The sequence below is a fragment of the Ambystoma mexicanum genome, chromosome 2p, assembly GCF_040938575.1.
Source record: "Ambystoma mexicanum isolate Mex_15411 chromosome 2p, UKY_AmexF1_1, whole genome shotgun sequence".
Lineage (NCBI taxonomy): Eukaryota > Metazoa > Chordata > Amphibia > Caudata > Ambystomatidae > Ambystoma > Ambystoma mexicanum.
Window position 1 is genome coordinate 1,299,571,079 of NC_090923.1, and position 23,520 is coordinate 1,299,594,598.

General features: G+C 46.1%; 1 protein-coding gene across 1 annotated transcript in view; it reads left to right on the forward strand.

Moving 5' to 3' along the window:
- Positions 1–23,520, forward strand: part of EIF2AK1 (eukaryotic translation initiation factor 2 alpha kinase 1) — a 1,543,308-nt gene that overhangs the window by 828,866 nt on the left and 690,922 nt on the right. Inside the window, exon 9 of the mRNA XM_069645632.1 lies at positions 7,776–8,166. Within this exon, the coding sequence (XP_069501733.1) occupies positions 7,776–8,166 (391 nt within the window). The remainder of the gene's footprint in view (positions 1–7,775; positions 8,167–23,520) is intronic.

The window sequence follows — 23,520 nt, forward strand, 5'->3', positions numbered from 1 at the left end:
CTGTTTTCTGATTCCTGGGTGAAGAAAACAGCCTCCCTCTTGGGAGAGTAGGTCCACTCTCTGCAGAAGACGCTAATCGGGATCATGGATTTCCCAAAAGTCCTCAACTTCCTGATGACATAAGGAATGATTGGGCCCGGTGGGAACGCATATACGAGTGGAAATACCCAGTACCTAGGAACACATCTCACAGAGCTCTTGTCTGAGGAAATTCCCTGGCACAGAACAGGTCGCATTTTCTGTTGATACTGGGCATATTTCCTATGGGATTTTCCCATTGATTTTAAACACACCACTTTTTGGTGCAATATTAAAGATACCGCTGGTTTATTTATTTAATATTAAATCCCCGGTTGGGTCTTTTTGCCAGAACTCTTTTCTAAAATGGCGTTCGTGTCCGTCTCTGTAACTCCAACCAAGGTCGGGCCCTTTGTTCCACTTTTTGGCTGGCTTCTCCACAAAAGCCCTCCAACTGGTGCCACTCTGTCTGGGTTCCACAGGATGTGTGGTTGGGGGAATTGGCACCCTGGACTGCGTTGCCTTAGCAACTCTAGTCGCACTCTGTTCTGATTGGCCGCCCGGCTCACCACTTAGCATGTATGAGTGACAGCTAGGCTGTTGAATGGGGGTTTTTCTGCATAAAAGCAGGGCTTTTGGGACTGGAACTTGAGAAGTCGCCACAGGACCTAAGAAATCCGAAGAGGGGAGAAGCTGAGCCATCTGCAACGACGACACCACCGGTGGAGCCCTGCTGCAACGACCTCACCACTTTCCCAAAGACAAGAGAAGATCTTCTGCTGGACGAGTCTTCTTCCTCTGAGCTGGTGGGATCAACCAGTTCGCCATTTCGCCTTCCAGGACGTCTCTTGGTCGAATCGCCCGTGCCAAGCACCCCGGCGGCCGGATAGCCAAGCTGCACCACTGTGACCGCGAATACCAGGAACGCACCTTTTAACCGACGAACTCCGCGGCTGGTTCTTCCCTAGGCAGTGCAACGACTCCAAGTTTCCTCCTCGACGAGATCATCTCTTCCCCTGGTCGAAACCACGAACTGCACCCACTGCCAGGAACAACTGCCACCGCTGGAGCTTCCTCAACTTTAAAGGTACTGTGGTCCACCTGGCCTCCCTTTCTTCTGTTTGCTCAAGGTGACCCTTAAATCCTTGGCTTTCCAACTGGGTTGGCACCCAGACCTTCTAACTTTATCTTTTGAACCACCCCAACCTCTTTTGAACATTTCTACAAAGACTTGAATGCATTTCTCAACTGTGTGATCTTGGGCACATTTCACCTTGCTCCATTTAAAGTGTGCCTGGCCTATGAACTTTGGCTCGACAGTAGACTCTGCCTTCACTAACTTGTTTTTGTCTCTTAAAAGTGTTGGGAACTGTTTTATCTTTATGATCTGCCTTTTTCTCTCCTGTTTATTTAATTATTGGAGTGCCATCTAAGTTACTCGCTCACCTCTGTTTTGACCAAAAGTGGTGTTTTGACTTAGACTTGTCTAATAATAATTCTTAAGGGAGGTGTGTATACTTTTCAGATTGTGTTTTGAACTTGCTTTGATTAATAGTGCTAGTGTATTTTCTAAAGTATTTTTTAAATAAATAATTATATACTTTTGATGCAAAGCTCTGGTCAGTGTTTGCTTGTTCTACTGTGTTTTTAGCCCTATTGTGTATCCTCTGTATACTGCCTAACTCTTCTTGAGAGAAGTCTGACTGCTCAGCAACAGCTACCAGGTAAATCTGGGTGGTACAGACTGCTACCAATTGGGTTTACTGCTTACTCCTGTAGTCTTAATGTTTTTGCAGTTTTCCCCAAGGGAACTGCACAGGATTCTGCCTAACATGGAGTGCCCAAAGCCAGAGCTGCATTGCCTCCCTGCAGAGTGGTAGTGACCCTACATCTGCTCTTTTGCTGAGGTAATGCATGACAACTGTGTTGTCCGTCATTATCAGGATGTTCTTACCCTGTATGGACAGCAAAAAGGCCACCCGCACCAGTCTGATCACCCTCCGCTCTAACACATTTGCGTTAGTCTCGATTCTGCAGTGGACCAAAGTCCTCTGATCGTCAGACCGCTTATGTGAGCCCACCATCCCGTGAGGATAGCATCCGTGACTACATTTATCTCTGGCCAGGTTTCTGAAAAAAAGGTTCCTGTTTCATCATATTCTCCTTGCAGGCCCACCGTAGGAGATCCTGTGTGACCTTGTTTGGGACCTGAAGAAGGATCACCATCTTGCCTAAGAATTGTGATCTGAGGGCCCAATGGAGGGACCTCATCTTTAGAAAGACTTCTGGCCCCGGGAAAATGCAGGATGCCATGAGGCCCAGCGACCTCAAAGTGAAATGCCGGTAGTAATTGGGCATTTTGAAATCTTGTTACCATCTGCAAGATACGATGAGCCCTCAACTCGGGAGGCAAAGTCTTCCCTGAGGAAGAGTCCAGGACCGCTCCAATGCATTGCAGCTTTCAGAAGGTGTCACCTGAGACTTCTTGACGCTGGCGGAGAAGCCCAGTCAGTTTGTGGCGGGAGTGGCACTTGCTGTTGAGATGTTCCAGATCCTGTTCGGGAGAATTAGCTCTGATCAGCCAATTGTCTACGTAGGTTAAGATGTGAATCCCTCCCCTCCTTAGATTTGCTGCCACTACCGCCATCAACTTAGTGAAGACCCTCAGACGGAGGTGAGCCCAAAAGGCAGAACTCAAAATAGATAGTGAGAACTGCCAATGGTGAACCTCGGGTACTTTCTGTGCTTGGGATGTATAGCAAATGTAAGTAAGTCTCCTGAAGATTGAGTGACACCATCCAGTCCTGGAACTGAAGGGCCTGGAGCATCTGTGAAAGAGTGACCATCTTGAGTTTGCCTTTCCTGAGGAACTTGTTCAAATGCCTCAGGTCCAGGATGTGTTGTGGTCCTCTGTCTTTCTTGGGAAGCAGGAAATCGGTGGAGTACAAACCCTGGTATTGTTCCGTTATAGGTACCCTTTCCACTGCACGTTTCTCCAACAGGGAATAATCTCCTGTAGAAGGAGCAGATCTGGTTCCTGAAGAGATTGCTTGCTCAGGGGACAATCTGTTTTTTTTGTTGTAGAAATGGGAGACTGTACCTTTGGGCCACTCTCGGTAGTGCCCATGCATCTTAAGTAATGAGATTCCATTCTTGCAGATGCTGGGTCAACCTGCCTCCTACTGGGGTCCTTTGAGCAAAGTGCTCGGGGTGTTGGGGCTGTGGCAGATGGTAGTGAGGAGGTGGCTGCCTGAGCAATGTCCCCCTCCAAGCCTCTGGGGACCATTTGAACTTCCTTTGTCCTTGCTGGGTAGCTTGACCTCTTCACCTTTGGCCAAAAGAGGGGTAGTAACTAAATGAACACCCTCTCCAAGCCTGTGTAGTTGGGTGATGTTGCGGATGATGCATGGCACCTCCAAGGATATTGCTGCAGCCTTTGAAGCTTGAAGCTTTTCTAGGCTGTCGTCCGGCTGTGGTTTAAAAAGGTTGGACCCATCAAAGGGCATGTCCTGGCCTTGATTAGACATAGGGGGCCAACCCAGACTTATGTAACCACGCAAATATTCTGATCATCGCACTAGAGCCCATACGCTGGCCGACGCAGTCTGGTGCATCGAGGCCTGACTGAAGGGACTGGCAAGAGGCCTACTTACCATCATTGAATCTTCACTCATACGACTGGTGTGTCACATGCAAGGATGTATATACTAGAGGAGGGCTCCTGTCAAATACACCCAAGGAGGCACTATAGGTGGAACCTTATGCCAAGACCTGGTTTGCCTCACATACAGAAATAATGCTGCAGTGAGCAAGAGTGTAGGTACACTACAGGTGAAGCATAATGTGGGGGGGCACATAGGTCTCGCTTGCACGGATGCTGCTTCTTGAGGAGGAACAAGGCTCCTACCAAACAGAGCAATGGGCACTCTGTAGGTGACAACTTATGCAATGGCCCCTGTGTGTGTAACATACAAACTAGCTGCTGTAGAGAGCAAACAAGGCCCTTTCCAAGCCACAGTGTAGGTGATGGTCCCAAAGAGGTGCTGCTGCATGAGAGCAGGGGTAGTGCCCCTACCGTATAGGGTCAAGAAAACACTAGGTTTAGCCGTGTGGAAAGGACTCTGTGAACGTCACATACAGAGATGCTGTTAGAGAGCAAGAGCAATGCTCCTTTTGTATTTATCCTTTGGTTTATATAGTGCAAATCTAAGTAGGAAGCAATGGATCCCTGCACAAGTAACTTGATGACAGCAGACGTCAGTGGAAGGGGGCGTTACAGTAGCTTAGATATCCCATACTACAGGGGTGGTATATACCTAGGAGTAGCAGGTACTAAATGACTCCAAGGTATTCCCTGAAAGGCAGGGTCTTGAGTGTGTTCCTGAACTGTAGGAGCACTGTAGAGGTCCTAATTGCAAGCAGGGTAGCATTCCAGCAGGCTGGGACATGGCAAGAGAAGGGCAGTTTCATGGTTTTCTCTTTGTGTGCCAGTTTAGACTCCTAGAGAAGCATATCCTATCTGAACCTGCAAGTGGTGTGTGTGGCGAGGGAGGCTGCTGTTTGGGCAGCCATTGCCTTATATGGGATGTAGGCAATTTTTGAAGAGCATCCTGGCTGGTTAGCCAGTGTGATTCTCGAAGGATGAGGGAGATGTGCTTTCTTAGTTTTTGTGATCAGGCAGGGTTCACAATTGCTGGGAACAATTTAGCCCCCGCTTCTGACTTAAGAGTGCCAGGGTAGCTTGTCACCAACAGCTGCCAGGTGCTACTGTTGACTCTCCATACCAGTTATTTGTGTCTTTAGGAATGTGTATAAAGAAGAATTAACAAAAAAACACAGGAGGGTCCTGGGAGTCCCTCTGCTGGACATTAGTCCCGGTTACCAGAGACTTACCCAGAGTCTTTATCTCACTATCTTTCACAGAGGAGAAATAGCTAAAACATATCAATCTTTGTCCTGCCCTAGGGCAGTCCAGCACCAAAATGCTAAGCAATTCTCCTCTGAACAAGAGTACCAACAGCAACCCCAGGCACGTGTTTCGGTCTGGTTGGAGCTGTGCCTCTCTAAGATTAGTGAGCAAGGGTCCACGTCTGGATTCCCCTAGTAACTAAGGGTGAGACCCAAAGTTATTTAAATTATGCAATTTAACAAGGGGGGCCTGGGAGTCCCTCTGCCAGACATTGTCTGGAGGGTTGCCCAGAGCAATGCCAGAGGTTAAGAGTCATTCTAAACCTTCCAGCCATCACCTCTTTTGTTTTGCTATTGTCACCCCGAGTGGGATGGGTATGCCCAGACGTGGTTCCAGTGCCTGCTGGTCCTAAAGACCCAAGCTACTTCTCACTGATGACGCCCAACAAGGCTGAAGCATGTCTGGGGATGCTTATGGTCCCATGCAGAAGGGAAGTGACCTAGCATTTCGGGCTGGACTACCCCTTTGGGAGTGGGACCAACCATGATTTGCTTATGGTCTTTCTCCTTTTGTAATGGATTGGCAGGTGAAGAACAATGGTCTGGAGGGTTGCCTAGAGCAATGCCAGAGGTTAAGAGTAATTCTAAACCTTCCAGCCATCACCTCTCTTGTTTTGCTAAAGAAGAATTAGGTCAAAAATAGAAGACATTCAAAGCATAATGGTTGAAACATAATGGACAAAATGTTAGTGTGCATCTCATGTGGAGGTTAGATTTGCAATGATGTATGTACTAATTCCCAATTTTCTAGGGGCATCTCCTGCCTATGGGGCGATGCTCTATATTGTGAGAAACCAGAAGGTGTCTCACCCTCTAGTCACCGGGGATCTGTCATGCAGGTCGCAAGGACACAGCCATCGCTTTTGGATCCAGTTCCTGGGGGTGGACCAGTGCAGGAGGATCATCTGGGTTAGGGGTCTTCGGGGAGTGTGAGTGAGACACCGGATGGCGAGATGCGGTATCTCTCTCTTCCCTATAACACCCTTACCCTATCATACCAGGTAGGATATTATGGAACCTTACCCCCCTTTCCCTTCTCCAGCACTTTCACACGGACAGCCTGCTCTGGAAGAAAACAGACTCACACCCGAGCAGTGTACCAGACATGTCCCTCTACTATGGTCATGCAAAGTCAGGCAATTACTGACAATCACGCACACCTGACTTCCATTAAACTTCCCCACATGGATAAAAGGCGGAGCACGAGAACACACTCTGAGCGAGGCAAAGCACACAAAGTAACAGCAGTTTCGAGGCAGCAGCTGAACAGGGGGAGAAAGACAGCAAACCCAGAAGGGTTCGTAAGCAGGGAAATACCCTTGATAATTTCGGCTAGACGCCGTTACTTTCAAAAAACTTCAAGGCAGTAAACGTAAGGCCAGGAAACCAGACTGAAGAATCCTGCATTGTGTGTCGAAGAAACCTAGGGCCCTCCCGCGTAACTTACCAAGGCGGGGAGGAGCAACAGCAGCCGCTGTGGTATTGTCCTTGGCTCCAACAATCAAGCCTGCTTACGTTTCCTCATAGTGCCTCGATGTCCATGGGCTGTATTGTGCTCTACAAATACAAAAAAAAAGAACAAAGAAGCGCCAGAGAGATCAACACAGCTGGTGAGTTGGGGAGACCGATGCAAGACCGGTCTGTGTTGCAGTCAAGGTTGCAAGCAGCAACATTGTATAACATGCTCTATAAATACAAAAAAAAAAAAAGAACAAAGAAGCGCCAGAGAGATCAACACAGCCGGTGAGTTGGGAAGACTGATGCAAGACCGGTCTGTGTTGCAATCAAGATTGCAAGCAGCAACATTGTATAACGAGCACTGGAACAAACTTTGTTGAACGCGTGTGATGAAAGACGCTAGTAAAGCTAAACTGCTGATGAATGTTTGAACTTAAGAAGGCAAGATACAATACCGTTGACAGAGTGGTCCGGCACCGTGAATGTGCTCAATGGAAGGTCTATGTAAGGTGTCTTGCCAAGAGAAATGAAAGTAGAAAATTGATGAAAACAATCGTGTGAAGTGAATCGAAGTGGGAGACCTACGATGAACATTGACAGTGAGAACTTGCGCATGTAAAAATCCTGATAGGAATGGAACTTTGAGACTTTGTTACAACAGACCTTCTGCAGTAAGAGACTGTTATTGGAAAAGAGGCTTTGGCACAATGCCATTATGTCTGTGCTTTGAACTGTATCCTTGTGGCCGAGAAGCCAGAGTTTGTGCGAAGCTCGAACGTGCCACCTTGCCCTGTGCTGAAAATGTGGGGAAGGGAAAACCAAATGCTCAACCTTCCTAACATATTATTTCTTGAACACTTTTGTTTTTGCATACAACATTGTCCCACACCCTTTTGTATTTCGAACTAAGGATTGGCAATAGGTTTATTAGTAGTGTCTCTTTTATTTGACAGAGTCTTGACTAAGACTGCGTTATTTGTTGGTCGTAGCTTGCTCCCATCCTTAGATTTAGCTTGAGATAGGCGTTCAACCAACCCATTTGAAGTTCAATAAACACGCTTGAACTGTGATCGCTTGTGTCTGTCTTCACTGTTTGTTACCATGCCTTACTTACATGTGTCATGCCCACTTGGCTGGACATATCTATATGAGGGTGGCATGCTGTCGGTTCATTGAACTTGCTGCACTGCTGCCATTTACCTTGGGTTTGGATGCTTTTTTATGTACATTTTTACTAACACCAGAAGGAAGTTGGAGTTCTCAGTTCAGGAAAAAAGATGACCTTCTGGGATTTGTTTTGCTTTAATCTTAAATTCTTTTCTTTTTTTCAGAGATGTGAATGGAATTCAAACATTAGACAGTAGCAGTTCATCCATAATTTTTGCTGATAATCGCTCTCATGAAGAAAATGCCCCTGTTGAAAGATTAGGAAACCTGAATAATAACATGATATACTCCACTGAAAGGAATGGCTGCATTAAGGCAGTTGCTGAGCCACATATGAAGATAAATAGCTCTGGCCTGCCCTATGAAGTTAAGGAGCATTGTTTACAAAATAATAACCAGGAAAGAGCATTGTGTTTCATGAGACAATCTCAGGAATTACTGGGCTGGAGAAAAGAACCTCATTTCAATCAAGATGGAGATTCCATGTCTTCAAGCAGTTCCAGCTCTGAAGAGGAGTGTCCTCAAAAGGAGATGTGTCTACACAGGCAGTTTGAGGTAAAGAAAAATGTCAGTTTTAAAATATATTTAGCCACTTATTGAAATCTTATTGGCACCCTTGTGGTGCATCAGTAGGTTGTCACCAGTGAAAGATTGTAATAAAACTGCTTTGGTGTCAGCTACCACTGCTCTGAATGACTGTTGGTCTTTGCTTAGCATACATGCTTTCGGCTCCCTGTGCCACCATTTACCCGTTGATGCTGATGTTACATTAGATGACGCTATTGTGGTTATATAATGAGGAATTATGAGGATTTGTTTTAACAAGTTGATAAGAATCATTTCAGACTGTTGTCCTTAGGAGGTTCCTGGAAAGATGACGGAACCCCCAATTTTTATTGTTAACCACCAGCAGCAGCCTCTGGCATGGTGATGTGCCCTATTCTGTTGCAGATAGGTCCCGTAAAGTTTGTTGGAAAATGTAGGTATTCTTTTCAAAGATCGAAAAAACCATAGCGTGAAATAGCAAATTATTTGGGTGCTTTTTTAAAAACTTGTGACTATTCTATTGAGTCAACAGTGAAGGTGTTTCTCACTTCAACATCCAAGGTTTCAAGCACTGCCGTGTTATTTGGAGGCCCAGAAATTCCAAAATTGGTGCCTCGTCAGTAAAGAGTAGATTATTTCATTAAATTCTCAATTGGGGGACTTCAAGATAGCCGCCAACACGAGACATATTGACGGTGCTCCTGAGCCCCTAAGCATTTGTAAGCGGTCCCACCACCCCGAGAGAGTTGCATAGGAGCTGCCGAGGAGAGAGAAGGCGTATGGACACCCCCGGCAGAGAAAAGATTAATGGAATCTGCAGGGGGCACACCTTGGTTAAAGCGGGAGGAGGATCGTCCTAAGTCCCGGGAATGCGGGATACAGCATGACAAGCTGCAGACCCGGCCAGAAAGAACGGCAGAGCCTAAGGGGAAAGCAAGAGATGCGTTCAGGAAAGCAACATCCCACCACAGAGCCGCGGAGATCGGAAGACCAGAGCGGAGATGGGTGGCGCCCCACTGGCTAGTTACCTCACACGGCAGGAGAACCAGCCCAACTGGGGGATAGGTCAGCCTGTGGAGAAGAGACCATCAGGCCAGGAGCGGGCCCTCAGAACAACCACCAGGAGAAAGGCACAGGGCGGAGAGCCGAGAGGGGAAGGCAACCTGGTGTGAGAAGAGGGAGTGCTGGAAAGACAGGGAAACGCAGCCTGGCCCATACACGGGACAAGGAGTGAGATAGCCCAAGGGAGAGAAGGAAAGGGCGAAATAAGGGCACGAGGCAGGGGGGAGTCCCCCACTCAAGAACGGGAAACACAAAAGACACAAATGCTACAAGTCCAGCCAGAAGGAAGCAGGGAGAAGGGGAGTCCCTCCCCACCCCCGTCAAGAGCGCCCCATCAGAACAACAGAGGACAGGCCCCAGATAGCCGCGGGGTAGGGCAGCGATATACACAGCACCTTGGCGCCACAGCCATAGCAACCAAAAACAAAAGCAGGCATAACAAAGGTGGGTAGACGCAGGGTGAGAACCCCGGAACACTCCCAACAATGTGGCAGCCCAGAGAATCAAGCGAAGCCCAAACATACTCCCAAGAAGGGATGGCAGGCCGCAACTCCCCAGAGGAGGAGGATCCAACCACTCCAATGTCACGGCAGGACCTCCATGGAAAAATGCTTGCACTGCAGACTAACCTGGCAAAGTCGTTCCAGGATCAAATTCAGCTGATTAGATCAGATATCAACCTGGCCATGGCTGAGATGAAGCAGGAGGTGGGGCAGCTGGGAGAAAGAATGGACCTCCTGGAAAAGGGCTTGCAGGAAATGGACAGGGAAACGATGGCAAACAGTGAGGCGATTGAAAGACTAGATACAGCAACAAGAAACTTGGAACTAAGGATGAACGACATGGAAAATAGATCCAGGAGAGTCAGCATTAGGCTGAAACTACTATCGGAAACGGTGGTAGACATAGAGCTGAAAGGGGCCTTGCAGGACATTTTTGCCGAATTACTAGGCCAAGCAACCTCAGACTAGGTGGAACTGGATAGGGTCCACAGAGTGGGACATATGGATAAGGGTGCAAACGCGAGACCAAGGGACGTACTCGCTGCTTTTACGAGATATGGGCAGAGGGAAGCAGTACTAAAGGCCGCCAGACAGTGAGAGCCAGTAGAATATGAAGGGCAAAGAATTGAGCTAGATTAGGACCTGGCCAACAGAATCCTGGTGAAGCGCCATCAAATGGGCCCAATTCTTACAATTCTCAAGGAACGTGGAATCCGGTACAAGTGGACCTTCCCGTTCGGTCTCCTTTTCGAGTGGGCAGGGACGCAGAAGAGAACAACCACCCTACAAGAAGGGGCTGATCTCATGCAATTGGACTTGGAGCAGGGGGACCGAGCAGGGAGACCAGAGAGATCACCAGAGGACGGAGCCCAGACCGAGACCCAGACCATGGGAATGGACGACAGTCGGAGAGAGGCGAAAGAGGAGAACCACAATACGAGGTACACTCAGAAGGGCGATTGGCGAAGAGGCGAATGCAGAAAGGGGAGAGGTGGCCAACGGAGGGAAACCCTGAAAAGGTGACACGACAAGGGGGTGGTAGATACTAAGGTGAATACAGGGGCAGGGGGCCGAGGGGGAGCAAACATCATGAAGTTAGTAGGGGTGAAGAGACCCGGGTGGGGGGGTGAGGAGGGAGGAGACTCCCAATAGGGGAGGGGGAAGAGGGAGGGGGGCATAACAAGGAAGGGGGGCTAACCAGGGCGGAGGGGGCAACAAGACAAATCAGAGGAGAAACTGCAGAGGAGATCAGGAGTGATCAAGCGATAAGGGGGGGAGCAAGGGAGGAGGGGTCCCCAAAATAGAGGCATCCCAAGGCACAGTGCTAAGGCACATCCTTCAAGTGGGTGACTCATAATGTTAGGGGACTTGATTCCCCTCTAAAGAGGAAAAAGCTGGAGGGAATCACAAGGAAGGAGGGATCAGTCATTCTGGGCCTACAAGAGACGCCCCTCCTGCCCAAAGATCAGGCATGGTTAAGGCTGTGTGGATTTATCCAAATCTTCCAAGCGTCAGGGGTGTCTCAGACACGGGGGGTGGCACTGGCCATCAGGAACACAGTGAACTTCAGGGAAGCCTGAATCATACGAGATAACGAAGGCAGATGCATAATAGTATGGGGGACCTGTAGGGAACACACATACACAATAGTGGTGGTGAACGCTCCCAATACGGGTCAGAAAATATTCCTGAAGGGATTCCTGGGGCTATTGGAAGAAAGCGCGAGGGGCCAAGTGGTTCTAATGGGTGACTTCAATATTGCATGGGATAGAGAACGGGATAGATCGGGGAGAAAAGGGATAGGGCGGGTAGCGACAGCGGACCTACGGGATAGAATGGCACGGTTGGGCCTAAGAGACGTGTGGCAGGAAATGAAGGGGGACGAAGAAGGCTACACATTCCTCTCGAGTGTGCATGGCACACAATCCAGAATAGGTTATATATGGGTGACGGCAGCCCTCCTGGGAAGGGTTAGGGAGGTAAAAGTGGGTCATAAATTCATCACTATGCAACTGGAACTAGAGAATAAAAGAAGGGGGTGTGGGGATGGAAATACCCGGGGACCCTCATGAGGGACCCAGTAATTAGAGAGGAAATGGAAGGGAAAATGAGGGCATTTTTTGAGATCAACTAAAGGGGGAACACAATGGACGATACCAGATAGGATGCACTTAAAGCCACAATGAGGGGGAGCTCATAGCAACCAAAACCCATAGGGAGAGGCAGCTGGGAGAGCTGGATAAACAACTAGAGGTGGAGGTAGAAGCAGCAAAGAAAAAGGTGGAGGAGATACCCAACAGGTCCTCCCTGAGGGACTATAGGCGGGCGATGGGTCAACTGGGGGTCCTACGAACGAAGAGGGCGCAAGGGCCATTGCTCTTTGTTAGACAAACATTTTACATGAAGGCAAAAAAGGCAGACGCCCTTTTGGCGCGCCTTCTTAGGGGAGCGGCGGCCAAAAACGTGATGACTGCACTAAAAGCAGACACAGGGGAACGCATTACACGTAACGAAGATATTCAAGAAAGTTTAGCAAAATTCTTTGAGATATTGTACACATCGCAGAACCCCCAGCCCCACTTGCAGGAGGAATTCCTGAAGAGAGTTAGCCTACATGAAATCAGTAGGGAATCCCAGGAGACTCTAGAACAATAGTTCACGGAGGAAGAGGCAAGTAGGTTTATCGTGGGCCTACCCACGGGTAAGGCCCCGGGCCCAGACAGCTACACAGCAGCATTCTATGAAACCTTTGCAACAATCTTAGCACCGCACCTAACCCACCTCTACAACACATTCAAAGACACAAGTCGCATAGCCCCCTCCATGGAAGAGGCCAAAATGACCCTCATCCTAAAACCCCATAAGGACCCTACGGAACATATATTTTTCAGATCAATCGCATTAATCAATGTAGATGCAAAAATCTATACGAAATTACTAGCGAATACACTGGAGGTGCTACTCCCATGTCTAATCCACCAGGATCAGGCAGGCCTTATAGGAGGCAGGCAAGTGGCAGACAGTATAAGAAGTGTTGCCCACCTATTGGAAAAAGCACAGAGAACGAACACTCCTGCGGTCCTGCTCTCACTGGATGCAGAAAAAACGTTTGACCGCGTGAAGTGGTCTTTTCTATTTCGGGTCATAGGGAGGATGGGCCAGGGAGGCAATTTCTTAAAAATGGTGCAAGCCAACTACCAGGGACCACTGACTGGTGACAGTGAATGGGGCTGTCACGCCCATTTAAATTGGACAGGGGAACTAAAAAAGGATGTCCTCTCTCCCCATCTATTAAACACTTGTGTATGGGCGCGTTATAAATGCCATATCATATATCATTAAGAACCTCTCCTGCAGGCAATATGGGAGGCAGACGACATCCACAGCACATTTCACGGTTGGGGAGACTAGCCGCAGTTAAGATGGTCACGCTATCACGCATGTTATACCTATTCCAGGCAATCCCACAGGCAGTCCCGACGAGATTCTTCAGGGAGCTACACTCTGATGAATGAGCTTATATGGGAAGGGACGAGGGCAAGGATCAATAGGCACCAGCTTGCGGCTCCCAGGAGGGAGGGGGAGCTGGCCCTCCCCAACTTCAGGCAGTACTACAAAGCAACCCAGCTACGGGCTATTGGGGAATGGCTACACAAAGGCGAGGGAAAGCTGTGGGTCGGGATGGACAGGGCGGCGACGAAGCATAATCTGGAGGAGGTACTTTGGCTGCGGAAACAGCATAGGCCAAAACATATGTACGAAAGCACCATAATGAGCCTGATGGCGTAGAATTGGGATAGATTATCAAAATCTTGTGGTATCACAACCTTCCCGTCTCCCTTCACGGCCATCTTCAACAATGGAGATTCCATGCCCGGAACAGAGAAGGGAACGTTTAGGAAATGGCAGGAGGGGGGCTGCAAGAGGATGCGGGATATGTTTCAAGATGGGGAGATTCTGTCCTTTACAGACTGTAAAAGGGTATCCGCGATTGGAGAGGGGGAGAGGCTTAGATACGCCCAGTTACGTCACTGGCTGCTGCATCCGGTGAACAAGGAGGCGGCCAATAGGGAAGTGGCCCTGTTTGAGAAATTTTTGATGTCAAATGCTGGGTCCAAGGGACTGATCTCCAACCTGTATAGGATCATAGATGACGTGATCCCCAGACAGCAATGGCCGTACATGCAAAGATGGGAACAGATATTGGGGAGGGACATAGAAAAGGAGGAGTGGGGGAATTTATGGGAGAAGATTCCATACTCTTTGGGTGGCACTATACGCCAGCTCGCCTCCACAGAATCTACCCAGGAGCATCAGGGGAGTGTTGGAGAGGATGCGGGAAAGAGGGCACAGCGGAGCACATATGGTGGAGGCGCCCGAAAAGCTTACAAGTGTAGGCGGATGAGGAGGCTATAGCGTTGGTTTGTCTAGTTAGTGTTAATGCAGAATCTAGGTAGATTCCTAAGGTTTTCACTACATTGGCTACTTTAATTATGTTGCCGTCAATGTTGAATGAGGAAAATGGTGCATCCAAGTTGTTCAGTTTAGCAGGGGAGCCCAGGAGGAGCAGCTCTGTCTTATCATCGTTAAGACAGATCCCATGCTTCGCCATCCCAGTTTGTATAATAAGGTAAATGTTGTTGAGTTTCCTACTATCCACAGTATGATCACCAGTGATAGGGATGAGTATCTGTGTGTGTCGTCAGCGTAGTTGGTGTAAGTAACGCCCACATAGTCAAGCTCATCAAAAAGTGGTTTGGTGAATACATTGTAGAGAGTAGGAGACACACAAGAACCTTGGGGCACCCCACAAGTGACGGGAGTAGGTAAAGCAGAGGCAGAAGGTGCAAAGACCCTCATAGATCTGTTACTGAGGAAGGATTCAGTCCAAGCGTTGGCTTGGTCTGAAAAGTGGGCAGCTCTAGAGTGGTGTTTACATAGAATTTTGTGATTCACCAAATCGAAGGCTGCAGATAAGTCTAGTAAAAGAAGCAAAGCTAAGTTACCTTTGTCTTTCAACGACTGGATTTGGGTTTTGAGGTCAATAAGGGCGGTTTTAGTGCTGTGTCTGGGTCGGAATCCTGATTGCCTCAGCCCTAGTAAGTTATTAGATTCTAGGTGATGTTGTATTTGCAAGTATGCAGCACGGTCAAGTATTCTTAACAGAAAAGGGACGATTGTGATCAGTCTGTAGTTAGATGGGTTATTAGGGTCTAGTGGACGTTTTTTTAGTAGCTGGAGTACCCACGCATCCTTCAGATTGTTAGGTACTATGCTGGATTCGAAAGAAGCATTGATGACTCTGGTGATAAAAGGGACAAGTTCCTTGGCAGCTTCCTTGACAAGAGGAGCAGGACAAGTGTCTCCTTTGCAATTTGATGGTTTGAGTTTCACTGTAATGGTTTCTACCTCTGTAATAGATAGTGGTGAGAAATTGAATTGAGCTTGTTCATTATTGTTAGTAGGGTGCGAATTAGTGGTAAGGTCCACATTAGTAATGAGCGATTTCTTCATTTCTATTTTATTTTGGAGCATGGTAATTTTGTCCTGGAGTGCATTCTGTACGTTAGTACACCATTGGTCTTTAATGCACGTGTCAGCAGGTGGGACAGGAGATTCTAACTCTTTCAAGATGTTAAAGAGTTCCTTTGTGGTGGATTCAGCTTTGGAGATACGGTCATAATTGTCTTTTTTGGCTTGTAATATGGCTATTTTGTAGTTGAAAGAGGCTGCAGTAAAGTTGGCCTTTTTATGGGGTATTTTTCCAAGATGACTCTGCAGGTCTTTTCATTTTCCTGAGCGACTTAAGGTGTGTGGTGTACCAAGTGTTTAAGTGGGTACTTGGTTTAGATTTACATAGTTTCATGGGTCCTAGTGTGTTGATTGCTTTAAGAATAGTGTGATTGTAAATATCGACTAGAAATGTAGGGTCTGAGGTGGTCGTGGAAGGGTTGGTGATAGGCTGTAACAAGGGATGAGTTTATCTAATGTTAAGTTGCGTTTGTTCCTGGTCATAGTAGCTGGTGCTTGTGTGTTGGTGGTAGGTGAGGCGGTTTCTTTGATATTAAATAGAATGAGGTGATGGTCGGTCCAGGCGCATGGAGTATTGGAAAGGGTGTCGATATTGCACTTCAGCTCAGCTATCCAGTCAAGGATTCTACCTTTATTGTGGGTAGGTTCAGAAATACACTGAGAGAAACCTAAGGGCAGCTGCTTTCTGGTCATTTGGGTCATATAAGCCTAGATTGAAATCACCAAGCATAATGACTTGGGATTTATTCCTGGTGTTGGTAGAGAGCAAGTGTGAGATATCATTGTCAAAAGTGCAGCAGGCACAAGAACAGGCATATGGGAAAGGGGGAAGTAGATCCCGGAACAGATCCTGTTGGGCCTAAAGGGAAGGGAGGCGGTGGGGGAACCCAGCAATAGAGAAAACGCAAGAGGGGTTCTAACCCTGGCAGCAATTACTATAATCGTGCAAAGATGGAAAAGCTCGATTATTCCTACAGTATAGGACTGGTTACGCAAAGTTTGGGAAATAGTAGCTTTAGAATGGGCCACGTACGCCATGAATGGGAATGTGCATACATTTGCAAAGGACTAGGGCGAGACTATGGCCTTTCTCAAAGATGACTATAGGGCTGTGCGGTGTCCCCAATGCCTCAAACTCCTAGATTTGCAATGAACATTAAAAACCGGCACAAGCTGAATCAGCTCAGGGAAGGACAAATGCATGCCCCAGGGGGGAGGTGGCAGCGAGGGAGGTGGGATAAGTTGGGGAAATGTTTAACATGTTGTAAATTCAATAAAAAGAAGTTTAAAAAAAAAATCTCAATTGGGGCTATTGAAGTAATCATGGATCTGTAAAGGTAGATGTATTAATGTATTAATCATTTATTAACATGTTAGAAAAACCACATTCTAAAAATGACAAAAACAACTTCTCAAAGAAGCGCCATAAACAAAAGATATTACATAGAATTAATAAAGAAATGTCATAAAAAATTGTGCAAAAATGCATAAGTCAAATGTGCAAATAACAAGCATGGAATGGGCAAATGCGCAAAATTGAGCAGAAGGATATATCATCTTTGCTAAAAAAAGCAATCACAATCTGTATACATAGGGCTTCCAAGAACTCATATAAATACAAGAACTCAAGTATAAATACATGCAAGATTAAAAAGGGGTCAGAGACCCAGCCCTTGAGAAGGGGAGACAAAGTTAATATTATAAAGGATCAGGGGCCCAATTTTGGAAAGCTTTTGTGACCTGGCTAAGAGAGAGTGGATGCAGAAGGAGAAAGCCCTGACAGGCTAAAGTATCACATAAATATAGAGTCTGCGACTCATACACAAGAAGGACATATAAGGAGCAAAGAGATACCCTGGCAGGAGAGTAAGCCAGGGGTGAGAAGCAATGTGACACCTGGGCAGGAGAGTAAACCAAGAGTTGGAAGTAAAGTAACATCCTGGCAGGAGAGTAAACCAGGAGGCCAAAGACAGATTTGGAGCAAACAGGGAGGACCCATCCCCCTTTCAAGAAATGAACAAGAAAACAACATATATACGGGCAGGAGAGTACACCAGGAGTTAAAGGTGGATCAAGTGTCAAAGGTTGAACACTGTAAAAAAACGGTATGTTTGATAAAAAAAGACAAAGGAAGATTCACACCCTTTTGGAACTCAGTTACATTGTGAGAAAGGGACATTTCTGAACTGCCAGAAGGACTCTAGTGGAAGGGAGACCCCTTTCCTAGCTGAAATCTTTATTACCTTTTCTGTTCTACACCTTAAATCTTTATTTTGAAGACCTTTGAAGCAAGCTACCAGTATATAGCTAACCAGAACCCCCTTGTACACGTTATATTTAGATTAGAGTGTGAGGGTCAGTATAGGATTCTTGTAAAGAGGACAAAGGACGCTCTTGTGTTTAACATCCTTAAACAGACGTTCCTTAGTTTTGTTTAGGCAGGGAAACCCCTGTTAGGATTAGGGATAGATAGGATTTTCTGTAAGCCTTTTTATTATTTTCCGGATTGATATCTTTAGCAATCACTGACCATACCTCTGCGTCAGAGTCTTACTCTTGATCCCTTAGGGTGCCCAGCACTTTTTCTGGAGTTTTCAAAAGGTGCTTATAATGTGAGCAGTGGACGCGGTCCTGGGACTAAATTTGGATACTACTTGTACATCTTTCATGTGCCCAAAAAGAGCCAACTGGGCCTAACGGTGGGTCTTTGTTCTCTCAATCCCACCCCCCCCCAGTCCCCTAGAAAGATTCCAGATGGGAGAGGGGTGGCCAGCAGCCATGCAGTGAGCAGCAACCTTTATGTGCTCCTGCTTGATCCTTCTATGATCTGCTCTAATTATGTGGCTAATCTACCCCTGAGGCTAGATTCCGACATCAGAACGTTTCTGGAGCACACTGGATGCGGCGGCGCTGGGCTAGCAACCCGGGAGGCTGAACAAAGTGGCCCTAAACGAGGTGCGTGAAGTTGCCAAAATGGCACTCGCGGTTCCTGAGTAGTGAAGCCCTGCAGCATTAGCGAACAACAAAACCTTGCGAGTGAAAGCCTGCTGCATTCGGAGGAGAAATCTGACCCTGTGCAACGGCACAAAAGACAGCCTGGAGGCAACAGCACGTGCACCAGAGCCCGCACCAGACAACCTCCTCGGTAGCTAGCTATTAGAGAACAGAGCACCTGGAGGCACTGCCGTGGCTGCAGCAAAGGTCAGAGCTGCGGTGGGGAGCCGGGGGGAACGGTCAGAGACTGCATGTCACAGTTGGAAAGTATGAGCAGCTGGTAAAGAGTGAGCAGAAGGCACTGAGCCGTGCACATGAAAAGTTTCCTGGCCATCCCAATCCGACGCACTTTGGATCCCATGAGAGGCTGGAGGCAAGGTAGGAACAAGCAGTATCTGCCTTGATTTACAAGCACAAGTGGAAGCAGTCCTGGGGATCCCAGTGGTCTGGCAGGGAAGTGGCTGGGAAGGCAGCGGAGGCTTGCTTGGATATGGGAGCACTGCCCCTGCAGCGCAGAGAGGGACTTTAACTGGGGTTGCGCCATTTGGCGTGTGAAGCTAGCACAGCCTGCTGTGCAGGCGGGCTTTCAGCTGACCCCCCCCCCTCTCCTCCATGTCGATGTAGTGCCAGAGGAAAGTATTTGCTAACCATTATAGTAACTTTTGGGGCAGCACTGATGGTAATAACCTCATGGTGGGCTGTGCCTTGTAACCACAGTTGCTGACAAATAGATGTGTTAGAGGAAAGACATGCAAGTGACACAGAGGGAAGGTGCCACAGGCTGCTTACCCCACAGCGTCCTGCCATGAGCTTTCACCGCTCCGTTGGGGCTGTGCGGCAAAAGCCACACATTGAACTCCCTTGCAGCAGTAGGCGCCTGGACATGAATAGAATTTGCTCTTGATACGGCTCAGAGCCTACCGGGGGGAAGTCATTGCATGATCATTGCCGACAGATGGAGTTTTTGCATGCAGAGAGACCAGGGTGGATTTTTACTGTTGGATGAACCATCACTGTTTGGCTCTATTGATAAATGCCGGACAAGCACGGCAGGGCTATGGCTAAACAGACTGTAACAGACGCCTTTGCTCGCAAAGATTGCGGGGGCACCATTCAAGTTCAAAATTGATGCGGTCATAGTGGACGTCGAACTCCTCAGACAGGATGTGTGTTCACTAGCGGCCTGGCTGGGAACAGCAGAGATGCAGGTACAGGAGAATAAAGCTATTATCATTAGCAATCAGTCGGAGATAGCTGACAGAAAAGGTGCATGCGCTGGAATAACGACCGGAGGATGCAGAAGGCAGGGTGAGGAGGAACAATGTACACATTTTTGGCCTGCACGAAGGCTAAGAAAGCATGGATGCCACTTCATAAGTTGACAACCTGCTGCTGCAGGAGGTGGGCCCCGGTACGCTGACACAGGGCTTCACGGTGGAGCGGGCACATAGATCACTGTCTAGAAGGCTCCCCACCTGGTGCTCCCCCAAAACCACTGATCGTGAAGCTTTTAAATTATAAGGACAGGGCAGATTTTGGCTTTCTCAAGGGAATTGTACATCCGTCCTCTAAACTGGCAATATATCTGGATTATGCTCAGTTGGTACAGAGTAGCGTTTTGGCCAATCTACGATACATGCTAATTTACCTTGCCAAGCTTAAGGGGCTGTATAGTAATGATAATTATTTTTTTATTTGTCAAGATATGGTTTACAATTTAGGAAACCTTTCGCCAAAAGACAGCACATTTATCAAATACATATAATCATACATACCAAAAAAAAAAACAAAAAAAATGTCAGTCATTAAATAGAAATTGTCAATGCATTCTCGTTTGGAATCTTTCATCCACTTAAAGGCTTCCATTACCACCACGTATAGCCAAGTCAAGCCTCGTCTGAATTTGCAAACAAAAGTTTTGCCACGGCCAAAGTCACATGCATTTTTTCCTCCTCGATCAGAAATTGCCACCAATCATCAACGGACCTAGTGCGGTATTGCTTCAAAGTGTTGCCCAATTCCAGGTCTCTTTCTGCTTTTAGTTCCGGGCAGCTCAGGATCAGATGTTGAATTGATTCAATTTCATTATTATTCTGACAGAGTCTGCATGTAGGCTTGAAATTATCACCTTTTCTCTTAGCCGCACATTTGAAGGACAGACATTAAGGCGTAGTGCAAAAACTGCAGTCTTAGAAATAGGTTTGGAGAGATCTTTATATATTTCGGAAGCTGATTTAACTTTCGCGGCCAGAACCAGAATTCGTTGTAATGTTTATATCTATAAATTGATTCTTGTGTGTCTGTCCAGTCATTTGTGTATAACTTTTTTTTTATCCTGTTTGGATCACAAACCATATTCTTCCTTTTCATTTATATTTCTGAGAGTCCTTTGACAAATGTCTTTCCACTCTAATAACAATTTCTCTCTTGGGTCCTGTAGTGCCTGTTTTAGAATTATAAAGCCTCACTTTGGAGTTTCTTCTAAATATTTACGGTATAAGGAGAGTGATTTCCGAAGTACAATTACTTTCAATGATGTTAAAGCTAATTCTCTTCTTATGATAGCCATGAGAATGCTCTTCGGTAGAAAGAAAGTTTTCCAAAAGAGCCCTTCTAGTTTTATCTATTGTGAAAAGATGTTTCCGCACCGTATGTTAAGATTGGTGTCACCTTTTAATCGATAGTATTGTATCAACTGGGTCAAAGAATACCGGCAATATTTTTTAACCAGGAGGCGTCCCTGGGCTTCCAGGTGTTTAGCCTTTTTTCGCAATGCTGCTGTCCACTGTGTCCCACATCTGCTTGTATTGATGCCTACACCTAGATAAGTAAGCTCTTTTACAAAACCGATTTGTTGACCTTTCAAGGACCAAGAGTATCTATGTTTACCATTCGTTCTATCTCCTGATTCAAAAATCAATATCCTTGATTTCCCAGGATTTATTGTTAATTTGTTACTTTCCAAGTAGCATTTAAGGGAATCCAGCTGGCGCTGTAGTCCAATCGGGATCTGATCGATTATGACTATGTCGTCAGCATAGAAGAGTCTACCTGATCTAATCGTGCAGGGCGCAGTGGCGTGCCTTAGCGAACAATTCGAAATTCTTAGAGCCCCCAAACAACTCATTATAACAAGGGCTACAAGCAACAATGCTAGCTAATGGCACAGGCTCATTTAAACAGTTTAAAAAAAGAATTGAGTGTATCCTCGAGGATCTAATTGTCACCACTATAGACCTATGTACATGACCAGGATATGTCAAACATAAACTTTTTGAGAGAGATTGGGTATGTACTTTGGGTAAACTTAACAATTATAGTATGTACCAAAAATATGCAACGTCTGCGCGGAAAAGGGTGCCACATAGCACTTATATAAACATTTTTCCATGTATGCATACTAGAAGATGTTATATGCGCTTTAAATTCAACACATTTTACACCCGCGAGCGGTGTATCCACTGGGGAAAACATGAATCCAATGAATCTAATGGGTCCTGTCGTTTTTAAAATTGTGAGTGTACTTTGGAAACTTTGAAGCACTTAGTATTGGAGTGTCTGCATTTCACTGATATGAGAACATGCCTATTAATGAAATTTGTTGTAATACATTTTGAGGACTCCTTGGAGACCTTATGGATCAGGATGATGGAGGGAGTGCACAAACCTCTTGTCTTTGCTCTAGTTCAGTTGTTCAAAATCATTGAAAAAGAATAAATGGAGTATAAGTGACGGTAAATACGATATGCAAATTAACGCACAAACATTTGAACTGGCCTGGTGTATTCCTATAGCGGGACATGCATGGTCATATCTACCTTCCTTAAGTTAGCGAGTGTTAACCAATAGATTATTCTATGGGGTAAAATCCAAATCATTCTAGAAACTACATGCGTCTTATACTGTAACCATGAATGACTAACAAGCTTATAGTGACATGGATATGAATTGCCCATAAATGTGAAATTGATTGAAAACTTATTTATGTGCATACATAGAACTCAGTTTTATCTGCAATTCTTGCAAGATTTTTTTTTAATGTAAAATGAATTTTTAAAGTGTTTTAAAATTGTAAATTTTAAAGGTTAATTTGAACCACAAACAATAAAAAAAAAATAATAGAGGAGTCTGCCCACCACATTGTTTGAGATTTTGGGTGGGAATGACCACGTGTCAAGAAAGGCAGAATCAATATCTGATCAAAAAAGAGTTAAACAGTTCTGGTGCCAACGGGCATCCTTGTTTTAGACCCAATCATGTAGGGATGGATTTACTGATATTTCCCGATGTGTCCAGTTTAATCATGATAGACATGTCTTGGTGAAGATCTACAATGTTATTGAGGATTGGTTTTGGGCATCGCCATTTCTCTAGTTTTGACCACAGCAGATTTCTGTTTACTGAGTCAAAGGCTTTTGACAGGTCTATAAAGACCAGAAATATTGTACTACCTTTGTTCTGGATAGCCTTTGCTTTCAACAGATTTATCAAGAAGACATTAAGCATTGGGCCAATCCCCTGACAAATCCGGCCTTCCATAGGTTAGACTGGCGCAAAGTCATTTGCCACCTTGCCAGGGCTTTTAGTATTATTGCCCCAACATTTTTTCCTGCCACATCTAAAAGAGCAATTGGACGGTAGTTGTCCGGGTCCGATCTCAAGCCCTTTTTAAAAATCGCGTCAATCATCGCAGATTTCCAAGAAAATTGTACTTTTGCAAGTTTTAAAACTCCTTCATATAGGTGGTGTAGAAACGTTGCCCAAAGCTTGTTTTTTTTTCTCAGGTCAACATTCGACAGGCCATCGGGCCCGGGGCTCTTGAATTTTTCAGGCCTTTTATGATTGTCTCAATTGTTGTTATCTCTATGTCCAATTTAGAGTCCTCATTTCACTTGGCTGTCTTTACTTCCAGTTGCTGAGTTTTTGGCTCTGTTATGTCTTCATCAATGTTTTGCATTTTTGCAAAGTGCTCTTGCCATTTAGTTGCTGAAATAGGATTTGCCAGTAAGGTGTCTAGAGGTGTATCCATTTGGTTAATTGTTGCCCATATAGCGGCAGTGTTTTGAGATTGTATTTTCACTAACATTTTTTTAAATTTATTTAATGAATTTATAGAGTGCTTTACTCCAAAAAGCTTTACATTACAATACAACTAAATACATTGAATAAATGGAAGCATAAATGCAAAACATGAGACAAACCATCAAAACAATATAAAGAACAATTTACCTAGGGCAGTGAATGAAAAAATGGGAGAGAGGGAGAATGAGAA